The 16547-nt window shown below is 35.7% G+C and overlaps 1 protein-coding gene across 18 annotated transcripts in view; it reads left to right on the top strand.

Annotated features, from left to right (window-relative positions):
- MBNL1 (muscleblind like splicing regulator 1) overlaps nucleotides 1–16547 on the top strand; it is a 201611-nt gene that overhangs the window by 163980 nt on the left and 21084 nt on the right. For 14 of the 18 annotated variants that reach the window (XM_022582790.3, XM_022582806.3, XM_022582805.3 and 11 more), the window contains one exon: nucleotides 6782–6982. The exons of the other annotated variants lie outside the window; for them this stretch is intronic. In XM_022582790.3, the coding sequence (XP_022438498.1) occupies nucleotides 6782–6982 (201 nt within the window). The remainder of the gene's footprint in view (nucleotides 1–6781; nucleotides 6983–16547) is intronic. 18 annotated transcript variants of the gene reach the window in all.

The following is a 16547-nucleotide window of genomic DNA, read 5'->3' as shown; positions in this document are numbered from 1 at the left end:
TCTGAAAAAGAACATAACATTTGGGGGGTGATTACAGTACTCTGAGGGCATTGAAGGCACTCAGCACATTTTATATCATAAATCCTCACAACCATACTATAAAAGTAGGGAATATTATCCAGCTTTAGAGATGAAGACTCAGAGGTTCAGAGATTAACTAGTTTGCCCAAGTTACATAGCTAGTGAGTTAGCAGGGCCAGGATTTTCACCCAGGCCGTTCAGGTTCTGGCGTCCATGCTGTAGAAACACTAAATGGAGACGTGCCACCAACCAACTCTGGGTCTTTGGTGGATTCATTTAAAATCCCTGACCTTTTTCAGCATATAGTGAAAACTTTAAGATATATTATTTGAAAGGTCCTACCAATCTTATAATTATTCCAATTTCATAAGATAAGAAAATAAGTAGTTGAAAATAAATAATTGAATTTATATGTCTACTTCCTGAAATTTAGCATAGTAAATTATCAAGTAATTGGTGTTAGTTCTATTATCATTTCTAAACCACTAATAAAAATGCAAAAGAGCATTTTTTCCTTTATTGTATGTTCTTTGAAGATAAATAGAGGACCTATAGTATTTAATTATCCAAGTTAAAAAAATAAAATTTCTGGATTTCTTTTTCTAGGTAGTACTTAAAAAAATACTATTATTTTGCCATACACTATCTGATGCAAAGGTAATCTAACAAGAAATTACTAAATAATCAACGATACACTGCACCTAGGGGCTCACAACTTAGAGGCATCTGGTGTATTTCTTTGGTCCATCCCAGAAAGATGTTTTTCAGAAACCCTGTTGATTCCAGGTTCTCGGCGTTGCCCTTGAAGAGGTCTGCGTAAGCAGTGTTTTAAAGAGTGTATCTGAGCTCTGGAGGTGCCCTAGCAGTGCCCTCCCATGCCTTTCCCTGTGAGCCCAAAGGTTGGCCTTGGCCATCCATAATTTCCCAAGGCAGCTGCCCTGAAGGTACACACACTAGCTACTTCGAGGTACAAAACTCATGTCGAATTCCCTATGCATTTCATGAACTTGAAGTAGGCTAGGGATAGAGAAATTCAAAGTTATTGGATTTAGCTAAAGTCTTAGGAGCTCCTTTGCTGCTCCTGTCGCCTTGCCTTTGCTGTCACTTCATATCCAAGCATTTTTTGGGCAGTTGGTTCCTGAAAGCTTTGAAGTCATCATTTGTCACACTTCCAGGAACACCTAGAATTCTTAAATTGTTTTTTAGTGCTTTACATTCCAGTTTATCCAACTAGTGGTTGAGATAAGGCTGCTTTATCCCCAAGTGTTTCTGGTAAAAATGTTTCCAGGTCAGTCACTTTGAATCTTATTTCATCCATCCTGCCCATCTTACTGCCTGTTTCTGTCAAGGAGCCTCTACTTCCTCAAGCAGCATGAGAATGGGCCCTGAATCTTAGGCACCAGGCCATATTTGTTGATACCTTTCTTCTTGGAGGGCTAGAAGTGAGTCTTCTTTATTTAAATGTTTATTATTACTTCATTAAAAGTCACTTGAAGTATAATGTGAAATTAAGAATAAAGTAAGTGGTCATTTGATTTGCCCAGTCAGCAAGTCAGTCTAGAAGCAGAGTTTAAAACAGTATTTCTCATTTTATTCCAGTCATGGGCTACCTTCATAGAAGAAAAGACACTGTAATGTAAATTTGTTGATAATTCCCGTTAGCTTTTGGCTCTATGTTTATATTCAAAATAATTGTTTACAGAGACTGTTTATAGCTCTTGTACAGGGCTGTGCTTACCCAGAAACATGGTTTTATATACCTTGATTTTGTGCTGTAAATTTTTTTAAAAAGCTTAATTTTTCCCTGTTTACACGTTTGACCATCACAAACACACCACCCCCCGCCACACACACACACAGTGGTAAAATCTAGAAAACTCTGACTTAAAATTTGTGTTCTGTAAATCCCAGCACATACTGAGTATATATTATTTGTTTTATATACTCCCTCTGTTTTATGAAAAATGGCAAACATTATATGCAAAACAAACACTGTTTCACACAGTGTTTGAAAATAAATTAGAATCCCTATGATATTTGCAAGATTACAGCATGGTAACAGTATGTTAATGAAACTTAGTTCAATATGAAAAAAGTGACAATCAAAAATAAAATAAATTAAATTTTAAATAAGCATACTAAAGAAATTAATGATTAAAATTTGAGATTCAGAGGAAATAACACTAAATCTTTTTTAATGTTCAAATATGTATACTAGAAAATATTTAATATATTTGCTAGTTAGTTTCTGTGGCAGAGAAAAACAGCAAATCCGTAAATATATTTGTTAAGCAAATGTTTGTAGAGGACCTGTATAGATGCCAAGTGCAGGATGTGCAAAATGGACAAAGCACAGTGCCTGAGACTGCACTCTGAGAGCCCAAGTAGAAGAGATGGTTAAGTAAACACACCTGGTGATCAATGCTGAACTCCAGTGACGAAGAATTACGTAGGAACAGAGGGTAGGAAGAGCCCCTTCATAGTTGGAGGTGTGCGTGGATCAGGGCAAACTTCGAGAAAGAGTCCTGATTCTTGAAGCCTAATTAGGAATTAAACAGTTGGGCTGGACAGGAGCAACCTTCACTGTGGAGGGAAAACCATGTTCAAAAGCAGGGAGCCACAGGAGGCACATATACTTAGAGACCTCACATAGAACCTGAAAACTGGACCTATTTCTGTATTTAAATAGTAGAAGACCACATAGTATATGGAATCGGATTTCCCCAGGAGCCTTAAAAACTACTGCTGCCTAGAGATTCTGATGAGTAGAGAGTGCCAGGGAGTTCTGGGCTTCAAGTCATCCAGGTGATTCTGCTGGACAGCCAGCACTGAGAACCACTGGTTTTAGAACCATCTGGAATTAAACACACCGATGTCTAAATCCTAGGTCTTCCATGCACTCATTTGTGACCATGGGCACATAATCTCTGTGAGCCCTTTCCCTTATCTGCAAAATGAAACTCATAATATCCACCTGACAAGGCTGTAATTTATTCACACTTTCATTCATTCATTCACTCACTCACTTATTCAGTGTATATTTATTGAGGGCCTACTGTGTGCCAGGCATCATTCTCGGTTCTGGGAATTTAGTAGTGAACTAAACATGTATCCCCTGCTCCTTGTAACAAAAGCAGTGGAGTTTTTGCTTTCGTTTGCTCCAAGGAGTTTATACTCTACTATTATGAGGATTAAATATAATAACATAGGTAAAGCACTTAGCACAATGCCTGGCACACAATAAATAGAATTATTGTAATAATCATGTTGGCACACAGTTAACGAGGGTCATAATGTGAAATTGAATAACATTTTCATTCATAATAAAGCCTGATTACCTTAATGGAATCAAATGTCTCATTTAAAACAAACAAGTGGTTAGCCCATAAATGCACCAGCATTAGTGAGATTGCAATTTGTTTTTCTCTGCTTAGGATGTTCACTGGCAAAAAGGCAATCATAAACCAACCTTCCTTATGCCTTCTGGGAACAAAGATATCTGTAAATCATTATTACAAGGATATAGTCAGTATCAAATACACCAATTACATAGTTATATGTTATCCTGTGGTTACTTCGGAGAAAATAGGATACTGCTTGATAATACCATTGTATTAATATCCGTCTTTGTGATTCTGCTGAATCCTCTTTCGGATGGCATTTGGAATAGAGAATTGGCAGTACCACAGTTCAAGTGCTTCACTAATCTGATTAGAGCACTCTGATGGGGCTGGCAATGACCTACCTCCAGCAAGGTGCTCTTTGAAAAAGGGATATAACAAATTTACAGAAATTCAAAAGAAATGAAGGAATGCTGCACTTCAGTGGGTTTTTTTGGCAGCTGCTGGAATCCAGTTTCAAAGTACAGAGCTATTATTATCGATTGTCTGCCTGTTTAGCAAATAACGCTTTATCTGGAGAGGGAGCAGTTTGAGATAATGTTTGTTAAATAGTTTATGTTTTAGAAGCTGCTACAGATTTTACTTGGGGACAGTGCCCTAAAGTTCTTCAGATTTGAATTTGTTCTGCTGAATTGTCAGAAAATTAATTCATGTGACGACTCTGTAGAAACAATCTAGTAGAAAAATTGTTTCCAGTTAATAAGATGAGTATTTTTATCTCATAAAAGTATTCTTTTATCTGTAATATGCAACTGCTACACTATATGCATTGCAGATTATAAATTTATTTTATTCAGTGATATTTAGCAAAGCTGAATTTTACTGGCCACTGATCTTGTTTTCTTAAAATAAAAATGCTTTTCTTCCCTCCATCAGTTTGTCAGTTGGACCTCTGCTTCTAAATAATTATAGTAGATTGTGCAAAGTGACATAAACATCTCAGTAACTTTCTGAAGTATACATTTAAAATGCCCTCTCTGGAAATACGTATTAATTCATAGCAAGAATTAACATTGACCAGCTCTGTTCTCCATATTCTAAACTAGTCTTTTAGTCTTCTGTGCTAAATTTCTTATAATTCTTAAATATCTAAGAGAAAAATTAGAGTGTTTTTCTGGCTGAAATTTCACATATTGTGTCCGACAGTATGTAACAGTGTAAGTTTAACCTGAATATTTCTGAATAGAGATCCAAGTTCAACATGTATTTACTATACAGGGCAACTCTTGTGTTGCTGCTGCCTTGGCAGCCAGTAGTCAGTGAAGCAGTATCAGATCAGCTGCTGTTTGAATAAGTAACTGTTGATAGATGGAGATTGCTCTGGGCCCCAGTTTCTGACAGGTTATTGATTGTTAATATCTGGAACCCCCAATAGTTTCCTGTTGTCCGTGGGTAGCTGCCTTGGGCAGGGATGGAACTGGGGACCGGAAGTATTACTTTAGGCAACTTCATCAAGAGCCATCAACCAGGCAGGGCAACTAACCATGGCATTCAAACCAACACATTAGGAACAATAATTATTTTAATTTGAAAATATCGATGGAATCCATGGTATATTGTTTATTCACCCAAGTGAATCAAATTATGTATTAAATACTCTGTATTACATGGTCTTCTTAGTAAGACTGGATATGCTAGCTGCAAATATTTTGTCCTAAAACAATTTGTGAAGTCACGAGAAGGCTGTATCCTTTAGGATAGGAATTTTCAACCCCAGCACTATTGACATTTGGGGCTGGATAAGTCTTTGTTACGAGGGACTGTTCTGTGTTACAGGACACTTAGCAGCCTCTACCCATTAGATGCAGCTGGCACCCCCAGCTGTGACAACCAAAAATGTCCCCTGATATTGCAAAATGTCCCCTGCGAGACAAAATCACCCATAATTGAGAACCACTGCCCTAAGAAAAAAGGTATACTTGAAATCTGTTTTACTCTTCTAAATACAGGATGAGTCAGGGCCAAATTAGATAAAGGATATATTTTATTTTTTTAAAGATATTTCTTCTGAGCTATAAGAATTACTTTTGTAACATATACATCTTGATTGCATAAAACCTTACACCAAAACTCTCTTGAATACTAAATAAACTCTGGGGTCATCTAACTTCTTATTCCTGTCAGAAGGAAGAATTATCTACATTCTCATGTCCCTTTCTTCCTAAAAGAAATTTCTGTGATTCTATTCCTTACTACAGGGTAAAGATAACAAATTGTTTAAAATTACCTTAATGAACAGGATCCATTTTGTCCATTTGTTTTTGTGTTTTGGAAACAAACATTATTATTACACACAGCATTAAACATCAAGAATGAAAACTCCATTGAATTAGGAAGTTGAAAATTTACCACCAATAAGGTGGAAAATTGTGCTAGGTTATCTTCTGAAAACTGGAAAAGCACATTGTTAAAATAGATTTCAGGTAAATTATTTAATTTTACTCAAAAACACATATTTCCTGATATGCAAATTTTCATATCAACAAATAGAAACTATTTTCATATATTCATGAAAGCATTTCTGGCAAAAAAAAATCTATCTTGTAGCATTTTATTCAATGCTACTATATGTATTTCCTTGAACAATCATAATGCATTTCTTTAGAAGTGTTCTTTTTCAGACTTCACATTTCAGAATAGTTTCTCCCTAGTAAGCTGAATTTGTTAAGTATCTCACAAAGGTGTAATAGGCTGGTGGGAGATTTATAATTTCCCCAGGAAAACCTGCAACAAATATATATGCCAAATACTTTATCTTATATGCTCAAAAGAAATGGTGTCATCACCTTTCACGTATCCCATAAGATTTATTCACAGTTTACATTGACTGTGAAATTCTGCTGTCCACTGTGAGTTCTGCTTTATTTATTCTAGATAATAGGACACTTGCAACCTATTAACAGTTGTAAACAGATCTTTTAAGTACATCTGACATAGCAATTATGAAATGTATTTCTTAGACAAGTTTCCAGGATTAAATCAGGACAAAGGTGGCGATTAGGTAACCACAAGAAGTTTCTGTATTGAATTGGTTGAGCTGTTTTTCAAAAAGAAATTGCAAGTATTATAGACCCCAAGCTTCAAAATCCCAGTGGAAAATTTAATGGATAATTACCCATTATATTTTAGAAGAACATTGATTTGATGAATGCTTATTTTAAGAAACATTCTTATCCTAAATGAGAGTAAATAAACATACAATTAAATGGAGAGAGGGAGGGAGGGAAAGAGGAAGCAAAGGGAGAATGGATTATGAATGGATGCATGGATACATGGATGGAGGATAGATATGTAATGCAGGATATCAACTTTGAACCAAGACCTGCCGATTAAATTTTGCTTTGTATTTTATTTTTCAGCCAATGTTTTCAGTTGCACCAAGCTTAGCCACCAATGCATCAGCAGCCTTTAATCCCTACCTGGGACCTGTTTCCCCAAGCCTGGTTCCAGCAGAGATCTTGCCGACTGCACCAATGTTGGTTACAGGGAATCCTGGGGTCCCTGTACCTGCAGCTGCTGCAGCTGCTGCACAGAAATTAATGCGGACAGACAGACTTGAGGTAGGAGTGATTCGCTGGTGTCTTTATGTGTTCCCTTCGAAATTTCAAAGTGTGCTCTTTGTTTATTTCTTCCATGGCCATAAAGGTTAGAAACAATTCAAAGCAGAGATTTTGGTTCAGTGTTTGGAGCATTTGGCTAGAATATAGATATGCTATACTTGATGAATGTAACATTTATAGAAGCCACAACATCCGTATGTAGAATAATGGGTAAGAACTTGGACTCTGGGATCAGACGGCTTATTACTTCTTTGTGCCTCAGTTTCCTCATCTTCAAATTGGAGAAACTTACGGCACTTACCTCAAAGAGTTAGTCAGTGTCTGGCACACAGCAGAAGCTTCCTAAATGTTTCTTGTTATTGTTGCTATTAACAAATTCTGTCAATCCCCTGATACTTGTCCTCATAAAGATGTTATTCAGTTACTCTCTACAAACTGTTTTGAAATTTATCGTTGCAGGTTTCCTCATAAGCCTCATAATATTTTGGTTGGAATAGCAAGGCAGCCTTGTTTGTGAAATGTGATTATAAGTTTTTAAATTGTAAATTGGGTGATGCTCTCAGTCTTAGAGTCAAGGATGATCAGATGTATGTACTTTGCTATTGCTACATGAAAAAGAAATTAAAGATATAAATCTTATGTTGAAGTGGTTGTTGAGAATTTTAGCATGGCTGTAATTTAGTGAACTTGGTAAACTCTAGATGAAGGGAAAAAAATGGCAACATTACTGTACATTGAAGCTCTCAAATCTAGCATTGGTGTCCATATAAAGAGCCAAATGAGCTCTTCCTCTTTTCCCTGGTTAGCATGAGGCAGTACTTAGTGCTGAGAACGTTTACATGTCTTAATTACTGAGAAAGCGGTAAAACAAGGCCATTGTGTGAACATAATTGACTCTAATCAGTTTAGAAGGAATTTATTTAATAAGCACCAATTTTTTGTTTATTAAGTTTCATTGCATGCATTACAAAGGATCTCAGATTTCAGAGTAGTTATAACTGCCACCATCTTTTTGACAGTAATAATAATAGTTGATATTTATTGGATATTTACTATCTACCAATCACAGCGTTACCCCTTCATATGCAACACATTTAATCCCCAAAACAATCTTATGAGGAAGATACTATCATTAACTCCATTTAACAGGGCGATAAATTTATGGAGAGAGATGAAACATAACTTATTCAAGGTCACGTGGGTAGGATGTTCCGGTGGGGTATGAACTCAGAACTACATTTTTAAACACTAGTGTATTACTCTCCCTTCCCATACAGGTGACAGTACAAAGAGGAGGCAGTAAATTTTGGCTTGTATGTTCCCTTTAGAGTTTTCATTTGTTTGTTTATTTTAGGCTTGTTTTTTACCTTTCATTGAACGTTTTGGAAAAAGCTACTAATTACAAGAGTTCCACAAGGAGAACTCAGGAAGGATGTTGAGACTTAATTGCATGCCCTCTGTGCACCAAGGACTCTGCTGTGTGCTAGAGATAACACCTTGACTTGTGGGTGGTTCGTCATTGCACAATTGTTCTTGCTCATTGATTAACTAATGCTGTTTGCAGATAAACTGGGAGGAAATTTAAGAAATTTTAAATATTTAAAAATTATTAGATGTGCTCAACGTATGAATCGTCCCTCCCCCCCCCCCCCAACCGACCTGTCTGAAGCAAACCCTGGGTTCATAATGTGTAACTGTTGATTGTTTAATGGGAACCAAGTAGGCAGTCTGAGATAACTTGATAGAATTAATTATTAATAGGAGATGATATTCCTGAAGCTGAGAACGTCTCTATTTAAATCTCTGTCAAAGAATCTCTTTAAAAGGCTGATTGTGTGGTCAGAACTCTTTTAAACTAATCCTCCCACAATTTTAGGTAGTCTGTAATTGGTTATATTTTGTATGGTGTTTAGTTAAAATGAAGACTTCTTTCTTTTTTTTTGTTTTGATTTTCTTTTGCAAGAAGCTACTTTGAGTATTTTGTCTGCCTTCCTTTCCCATAGTCACAACAAATGGCTACTGTTGCAATGACTGTCATTTCCTTTTAACCCGAATTCCACTTATCTAAATGCCTGATGGTAGGGCAGCTTCCTTATTCTCCTGCACAGGATCTGACTCAATGTCACAGTTACAACCTGTTAGGATGTTGCAATGTGAAGCTAAGGAGCACCTTTCTCCTAGCACTTGTGATTTTAGACACTCCTATCTTCAGGGTATTTCCTCTCATGCTAATTGCACTACATCTTGGAGTCTAAAAGACATGGCAGTAAGTGCACACACTTAATTTACACATTTAGTTATTTGGGGTTTAAATCTATACTCTATTTTTAACTCATGGAACTCCCAAGTACATTTTAGAATTTTGAGTTCCTTTTGAGGTGAACAGATTTTGAATCAGTTAAAATATTGGCCAATTCTTCTTGCCACTTCTTTCTCTCTTTGGCTACAAAATAGACAATGAAGAAGTTAAAAACATGGTAGATTATCAGCCTTCTGGTTCTGTTTAGAGGAACTAACACATATTTATATTTATAGCACCCAGTGTGATACTACAAAAAATGTTAAATTGAAAAACAGGAATCGAATCCAAGGATTAGTGCTGGTGATTTTGCTAGTTAGGTGAGTAAGCATAGGTCAAGTTTTTGATATTTTCTGAGCTTCATATTCCACACATATTAAATTAGGGGAATATACCAGATAATCTCTAAGATCACCTCCAGTTAGAACATTCTAGGTGAAATTTAGGTCATTTTCCTGTGTTTAATGCCAGCCACAAACTACTGTAAAGGTATTTAACACATAAATAACACACACACCCCTAAGCTTTCTATCACTATTCATATTATCCATTCTTTGTTGGAGATCTTTTAAAAGACCTTGTAGCTGCATACTTTCTGTGCTGTAAAATTCAGTCTTCATGGTTTTCTCTAAAGAGAAGCAACTCTTCCGAATATCAGTCACTGAAATGAGGCTTTTAAAATTCCATTTTGTGACCTTGGGATGCCTTTGTGTAATTTTCAAGTAGCGGTCATTTTCAATGATTATTTTAAGAAATTGTTAAAAATCTGTAGGTACTGGAAGGGACTGAGGTTTTTAGTCATATCTTTGCTTCATTACAAAGAGTTGGTAATTAAGGAAATCGCTGTTTGACTTATTTTCATGACACACAATAATTTTTTTATGGTGCAAGAAGGATCCATGAATGCATTTATTCTCTTGTTTATTCAACAATAGCCAGTGAAGAACTGTTGAACATCTTACACGTAAAAACTGTTGTAAGGAATATCTTGAAGCCTTATAAGGTTATCAGCTATGTTATTAACAACAAGAAAAGGTCCACCAGAATAGTGCCAAGCTCATAAATGATGCCCAGTAACTTAGTCAGTGAAGGAATAAATGAGTCAGTCAGCCAGTTAATCAATTAATTAATCACAGAACGATACATGCCCTTATTCAGAGCTTAGGATAATGTAACAGAAGAGATAAAATATGACACATTTTAAACATGTGTTAGCATTCTCCTTGAGAACATGTTTACATTTTGAACATTCCAGCTACAAAATATGGCATCTAGTTCATGCCCCTAGTCCTAGAGCAATGGTTTTCAAGCTTTAATGTGATTAGAATCGCTTGGGATGATTGTGAAAAACGCAGGGCCTGGGAATTCCCTGGCGGTCCAATGGTTAGGACTGGGGCTTTCACTGCCCAGGGCCTGGGTTCTGTCCCTGGTCAGGGAACTAAGATCCCACAAGCCACACAGCACAGCCAAAAAAAAAAAAAAAAAAAATTAAACACTAAAAAAAAAAAAATTTTAATGCAGGGCCTCATCCCCACAGACTGATTCGGTGGGTCTTTAGCGGGTCTCTGAAATCCTTTGCACAGATCTGCCAGGTGATTCTAAATGCAAATGGTCTATAAAATACCTATTCTAGGGATGCCAGCACCTGTTATTTAAGTCTTAATTTTCATCATTTACCTCATGTACAGTTACTTGTATACAAAGATCTTCCTCCTCCAATGCATTTAGCATTCTACATTTTGTGAAATTGCTGAGAAATTGCTGAGGTAATTTATACTGCATAACAGCATTAACCAAACAAAAGACAAACCAGTGGCCACATATTTCATATGCTGATGGAGACATTAGATTGCCATTTCGTGAACTACATCATTTTTATATCAATAGTCTATATGACAAAAACATATGACATATTCCCAGGGAAGGAGAGCAAACCACTAGGCTTCTGATACTTTTCAGTTAAAGTTTGTTTTAAAATAAAGTATTCATGTGCCGAAAGTTTTATTCTACTGAGGTAATCATGACATGAATTTCTAATTCAGACCACTGGATACTGAATGCTTCCACTACTTACTGACACAGAAGAGTCCAGTGACTTTTTTCATATAGACATAAAAACATATGATACCTACTGCCTACACAAAAAAGAGCATTTAAAGATAAATGTGGATTCAAGTGGTAGTGAAAGGCATACCTACATGACATTATTATAGGCATTGAATGGATTTGTCATGATCTATTGCATATAAAAGATGCAATTCAAAATAAGATTAGAAAAGCAAATGCTTTTAATAATATAAGAAAGGCTTATTGATAGAATTATTTTACTTCCATATTTGTGTAGAGAGTGTTTGGCTACTGCTTGTATGATATTTTAATTTCTTTAGAAAATTACCAAGATATATTGAGTTTTATGCACACAGGTCTATGTAGTCTACATTTTTTTTTAATTGTAATAAGGCTTTAGAATGACTCTCTAAAATGTGGTCACACCCCCCATTTGAAACATCTAGTCTCTGTCGATTATTACTGTCTGTGATTAGTTTGAGTTTTGTTTTAGAGATGATAGAGTTGTACGTTGTTTAAAATAAGGGAATTGCTAATCCTGGCTCAGCCAACTCATATTTGCTGTTTTTCCACCAATTTCTTCATACAAATTAAAGCTAAAATGCCCCTATCTTTTCAGTTATTTAGAAGTAGTAATAAAGGTAACTATAGATTTGAACATTTGGCATATTGATGAGCTTGTTTCAGAGGTCCTGTCATGCATAGCAATGAGTAAATGAAAATCTGGCAGTGTATTTAATGGGAAGTTTTATTTAGTTGGTCATTCCTATATATTCAGATTTGATTTTTTTAATTACATAAGGTCAAATGACAAATTCTTAGCTATATCATCTATAGAAATATGCTTGTCTTCACTGGCTTGGTGGTAATGATAGGTTCCACCTTTTAGATTTCAAAGAAAACTCCCAGTTGATCTTAACAGAAATTCTCTGAGGTAGCTAAAGTAGATGTCTTTTTCTTCAGTTTTTAAAAAATGAGGTTCAGGTAGACCAAATTTGTACAATTATCAAATAACAGACTGAAACTAGATATCGCATCATCGGATATTTATCTTGGGAATGTAATTTTACAAACAATTAACTAAGATCATTTCCCCTAATCACCAGAATTTTAAGATGTGGATATTTGAATTCTTTTTGAATTGAAAACACAGGTAATTTCTTTGTATTAGATTGTATATTCATGACCTGTAATGCTTTGGGTTCTTTGATAAAATTGTTGATTATCCAGTATTTCTTTTTTAAAGTGTTGTGTTAGCTCAAACTTAATAAAGTCCATGATGCTTACTGTTGAACAACGGGTATGTATATGTCTTTGAATAAGCTCCTTAATATTGGTCATTAGGTTTAAATTGACCTCCCAGAGTATTAAAGTACCCTGAGATGGGCTTCCCTGGTGGCGCAGTGGTTGAGAGTCCGCCTACCGATGCAGGTGACACGGGTTCGTGCCCTGGTCCGGGAAGATCCCACATGCCGCGGAGCGGCTGGGCCCGCGAGCCATGGCCGCTGAGCCTGCGCGTCCGGAGCCTGTGCTCTGCAACGGGGGAGAGGCCACAACAGTGAGAGGCCCGCATACCGCAAAAAAAAAAAAAAAGTACCCTGAGAGTCCCTCTTCCCTGTTACAGTTAGCCCTCTCTTCCTGCTTTGAATGTTGGTCTCTAAAGATGACTGAGTTAACTATGTTAAGCACAAAACATAGAATGTCTCTTAAAGAACGTGCAAATGGCTGTTTAGTTTTGAATAAGTTCATCCATTGACCTTAATTTCCTTAGACTCTCAAGCCTTAACTTGCAGAGTAATGATGAATTTAATACTACTTATACAACCTATTATTATTTTGACCATTTTGGAATATGTTTGTCATGTTTATAGAAATTGAGATCGAATAACAGAACTGTTTAATCAGATTTGTATAGTGTGTTTTAAGCTATCTGTACATTATCTTATTCAGTATTCATGATTCCAGAGCTAGTAAATATAAACACTAGATAGAACCGAAAATTTCTGATTTCAAACTCTATTCTCTTTCCACCCTACTACTGCTATTTAATTAACAAAAGAAGGTTTATGTAGAATTAATTTAGATTTCCTTGGGAAGTTTTTCTGATTGCTTTTTCTTTTGATTATTTAAAGTTTATATGCCAAAGGTGTTTTTCTGGAAATGGAATTTTCAGTGAATATTTTTATTGAAATGACGGTTTTTACTGTAAAAGCAACCTCTTATCCATTTTGTATGAAAGTTTACAAAACTTACCTGATTTCCAAAGCAAATCCTGCCTTAATACTTTTTTTTTAAAAATCGAGTATAGTTGATTTACAATGTTGTGTTAGTTTCAGGTGTACAGCAAAGTGAATCAGTTATATGTATACATATATCCACTCATTTTTAGATTCTTTTCCCATATAGGCCATTACAGAGTATTGAGTAGAGTTCCCTGTGGTATACAGTAGGTCCTTATTAATTATCTATTTTATATATAGTAGTGTGTATAGGTCAACTGCCTTAATACTTATAGTACATATAAGCACTTATACTTACAAACATTCTTTCTGATTGAAGCACATTATGTGTTTCGCTAATATCAATAGATGGAATTATTTTCATCTAGGTTTGAAAACCACTTACCAAACTGTAAAAAGTACTTATATATGTTGACCCACTAATGCCATTTCTGCACATTTATCCTTAGAGAATGATTTTTTTAAAGAGTGTGGTCATGAATATACTCTTTGCAACATTATTTGTAATATGGGAATATTGGAAATAATCTAGATGTTCTCTGAAAGAGTTACCTATATTATACACATCTGTTTTATGGAATTTGATGCAGCCAGCAAAAATGATGACTCTGGACACTATTAAGTAAAACAAACAAACAAAAAGCTTATGCTACATTGTTGAGCAAAAACAGATCACCAAGTAATAGCCATACTGTAGTTACAACTATTTGAAAAATATGTTCGTGCAGAAGATTGGATGAGAATAGAAAAAAGAGCCATAATGTTGTTAGGATTTTCAAATTTAATATTATCTTCTTTGTTCCAAATTCTCTGTATGGTAAATTGTGCAATTTCTTATCCTGATTTGAATTATAAGGTTAGATTTGTTGAAATTTTGTCTGTCACCTATAATTTGGTAACACAATACTACAACTAAGAGATTTCTTTTGGGGAAGCAACACAGTCTAAAGTTTGCTTGAGTTTATCAGGCCAAACCCATATTCAGCAGTCAAGGGATAGATCCCATTTTATTGATGGTCATTATTAGAGAAAAATCTGTTTGAAAAGCTTTGGGAAGTTTGTTCTGTTCAGATAGGTACCCAACAATCCATATATACATGCAAAGCTTGGCAAAGTTCTCTAGCCCCTCTAGCCTTGTAGCTCTCACCAGTACAAGTTTTCACAAGAGATTTTCAGTTTCTTCTCTGTTTTTTTCAAAGGCAAGAATAATAGGAGAACAGCTATTTCAGTATATTTCTTCTGTTCCATTTCTCTTGTCAGGAGGAACCTTAAGTTGGAAAAAAAAAATAAAACAGTCAAAAATGTATATCATGCAGAAACAGTTACCTAAGTTCTTGGAACATCAGAAAAGGCTGGATTTAGGAACAAAATTCTGAGCTAACTGCTAGTTATCAGCTCTGCTTAAATGTTTTTTAGAATTCTCCCCCAATGCATCCTGCAAGGCAGTAAAGAGTACAAAACTGTAATAAACCAATTATTAACCTATACAGACCACACTGACACATGCATAAAGCAAACGGAGAGGGACGAGAAGGGGTCTTAGAATGATCATCTTTGTGCAACCTGATTTTAAGCTCACATCCCTGAAAATAAAAAGAACGTTGAGATGGACAGAGAAATAAAAAAGTCAAGATCAGCCTGGCACTCAGCACTGGCATAATTGTTTTTGAAAAATTGCAAATCTTTGATTTTGATAGTTATTAAGATCCTACAGACAGACTGCCTTCAGATCTTCTTTCTTGTCAGTGTGGCAAAGAGTGAGAGAAATTGGAAAACAGAGTGTTGGTTCAGCTGCTGCCAGTTTCTTTGCGAGCATATTCGAGAAAGCAGGAATTACTGAAGAGCTAACAGCAGTAGTGTCCGAACACAGATGGTTTCCTATTGGATGAGGCTGCATTGACACAGATTTGTTTAAACAGAAAAGTAACTTTTTTGTTTATGCTGTGGTATAAGTTTAGCATAATTTTGCATACATACGTGAAGAGTTTTTATCCTCATTTAAGTGTTCCTCTCTTCCTATTTTGATGAGCCTAATTTAGTAAGTGGGGATTTGTGGTGTAGAAAGCTGCACAGCTGACTCCAGTCCTCAGTGAGAGTGGAGGACAATAGTTGTGGATAACAGCTTTACCACTTTTGCTTTTCAAATTATAAACTCCTGGATATCCTTGTTTTCTTTTGTTCAAGATAAATGCAATGATTTAAAAAAAAAAAAAGGATCTTCTGTAACTTCCTAAGTCGTCTTTGTATTCCTAATATCTCTCAGAGTGTCTGGTACAGAGTAGTTATTTAATAATTTTTAAAAATTACATAAATTGAGGTGATGAATAGGGTTGGCTCATTGCTATGTGGAATGCAATGCTTTAGCTAGCTTGAGGTTTCCAAATGGTGCAAGATGTCGTTTATAATGCTATTTTTAAGATATATCACGATACAAATTATAGAGACCTTTTTAAAAGGAAGCACTTTCCTCAATAATGGGTTATGGATGTAAAAGGGGGAAATGCCTAGAATTAAATGTGATCATTTCATGTATTTAAATCCAAGAAAATCTTCGTTTTTTTAAATCACAATGGGGTTCCCCCCCTTTTTTCCCCTTGATGAATTGCAAAATTGAGTGTTCAGGGTCTGCATTCGCTCAGTTTGTAAAAAGATTTGTGAAAAACAAAACGGAAACATCCTTGAAGCGTGAAGTAAGAGCATAAAAATATAAGGACATTCTGTGTTTAGATGGCCCTCTTGTGGTAAAAAGGTCAAACTATTCTGACTGAAGACAGCGCCGGCAACCTCTTGATTAGAGCAAGCACCATGACAAACTTTAATAGTAAGAGTCAAAATCGAGCAGATGAATGAAAAATAACCCATTTTCACCTTTCCCCAGGGACCCCATCCAAAATTAATAGATATAAAACAAACAGTAGGGCTTCCCTGGTGGCGCAGTAGTTGAGAGTCCGCCTGCCGA

Source organism: Delphinapterus leucas, chromosome 4, assembly GCF_059928025.1.
Source record: "Delphinapterus leucas isolate spDelLeu-1000000601 "Yukka" chromosome 4, BTC_Dleu_Yukka2, whole genome shotgun sequence".
NCBI classification, from domain to species: Eukaryota; Metazoa; Chordata; class Mammalia; order Artiodactyla; family Monodontidae; genus Delphinapterus; species Delphinapterus leucas.
This window is presented reverse-complemented; position numbering and strand designations above follow the sequence as displayed.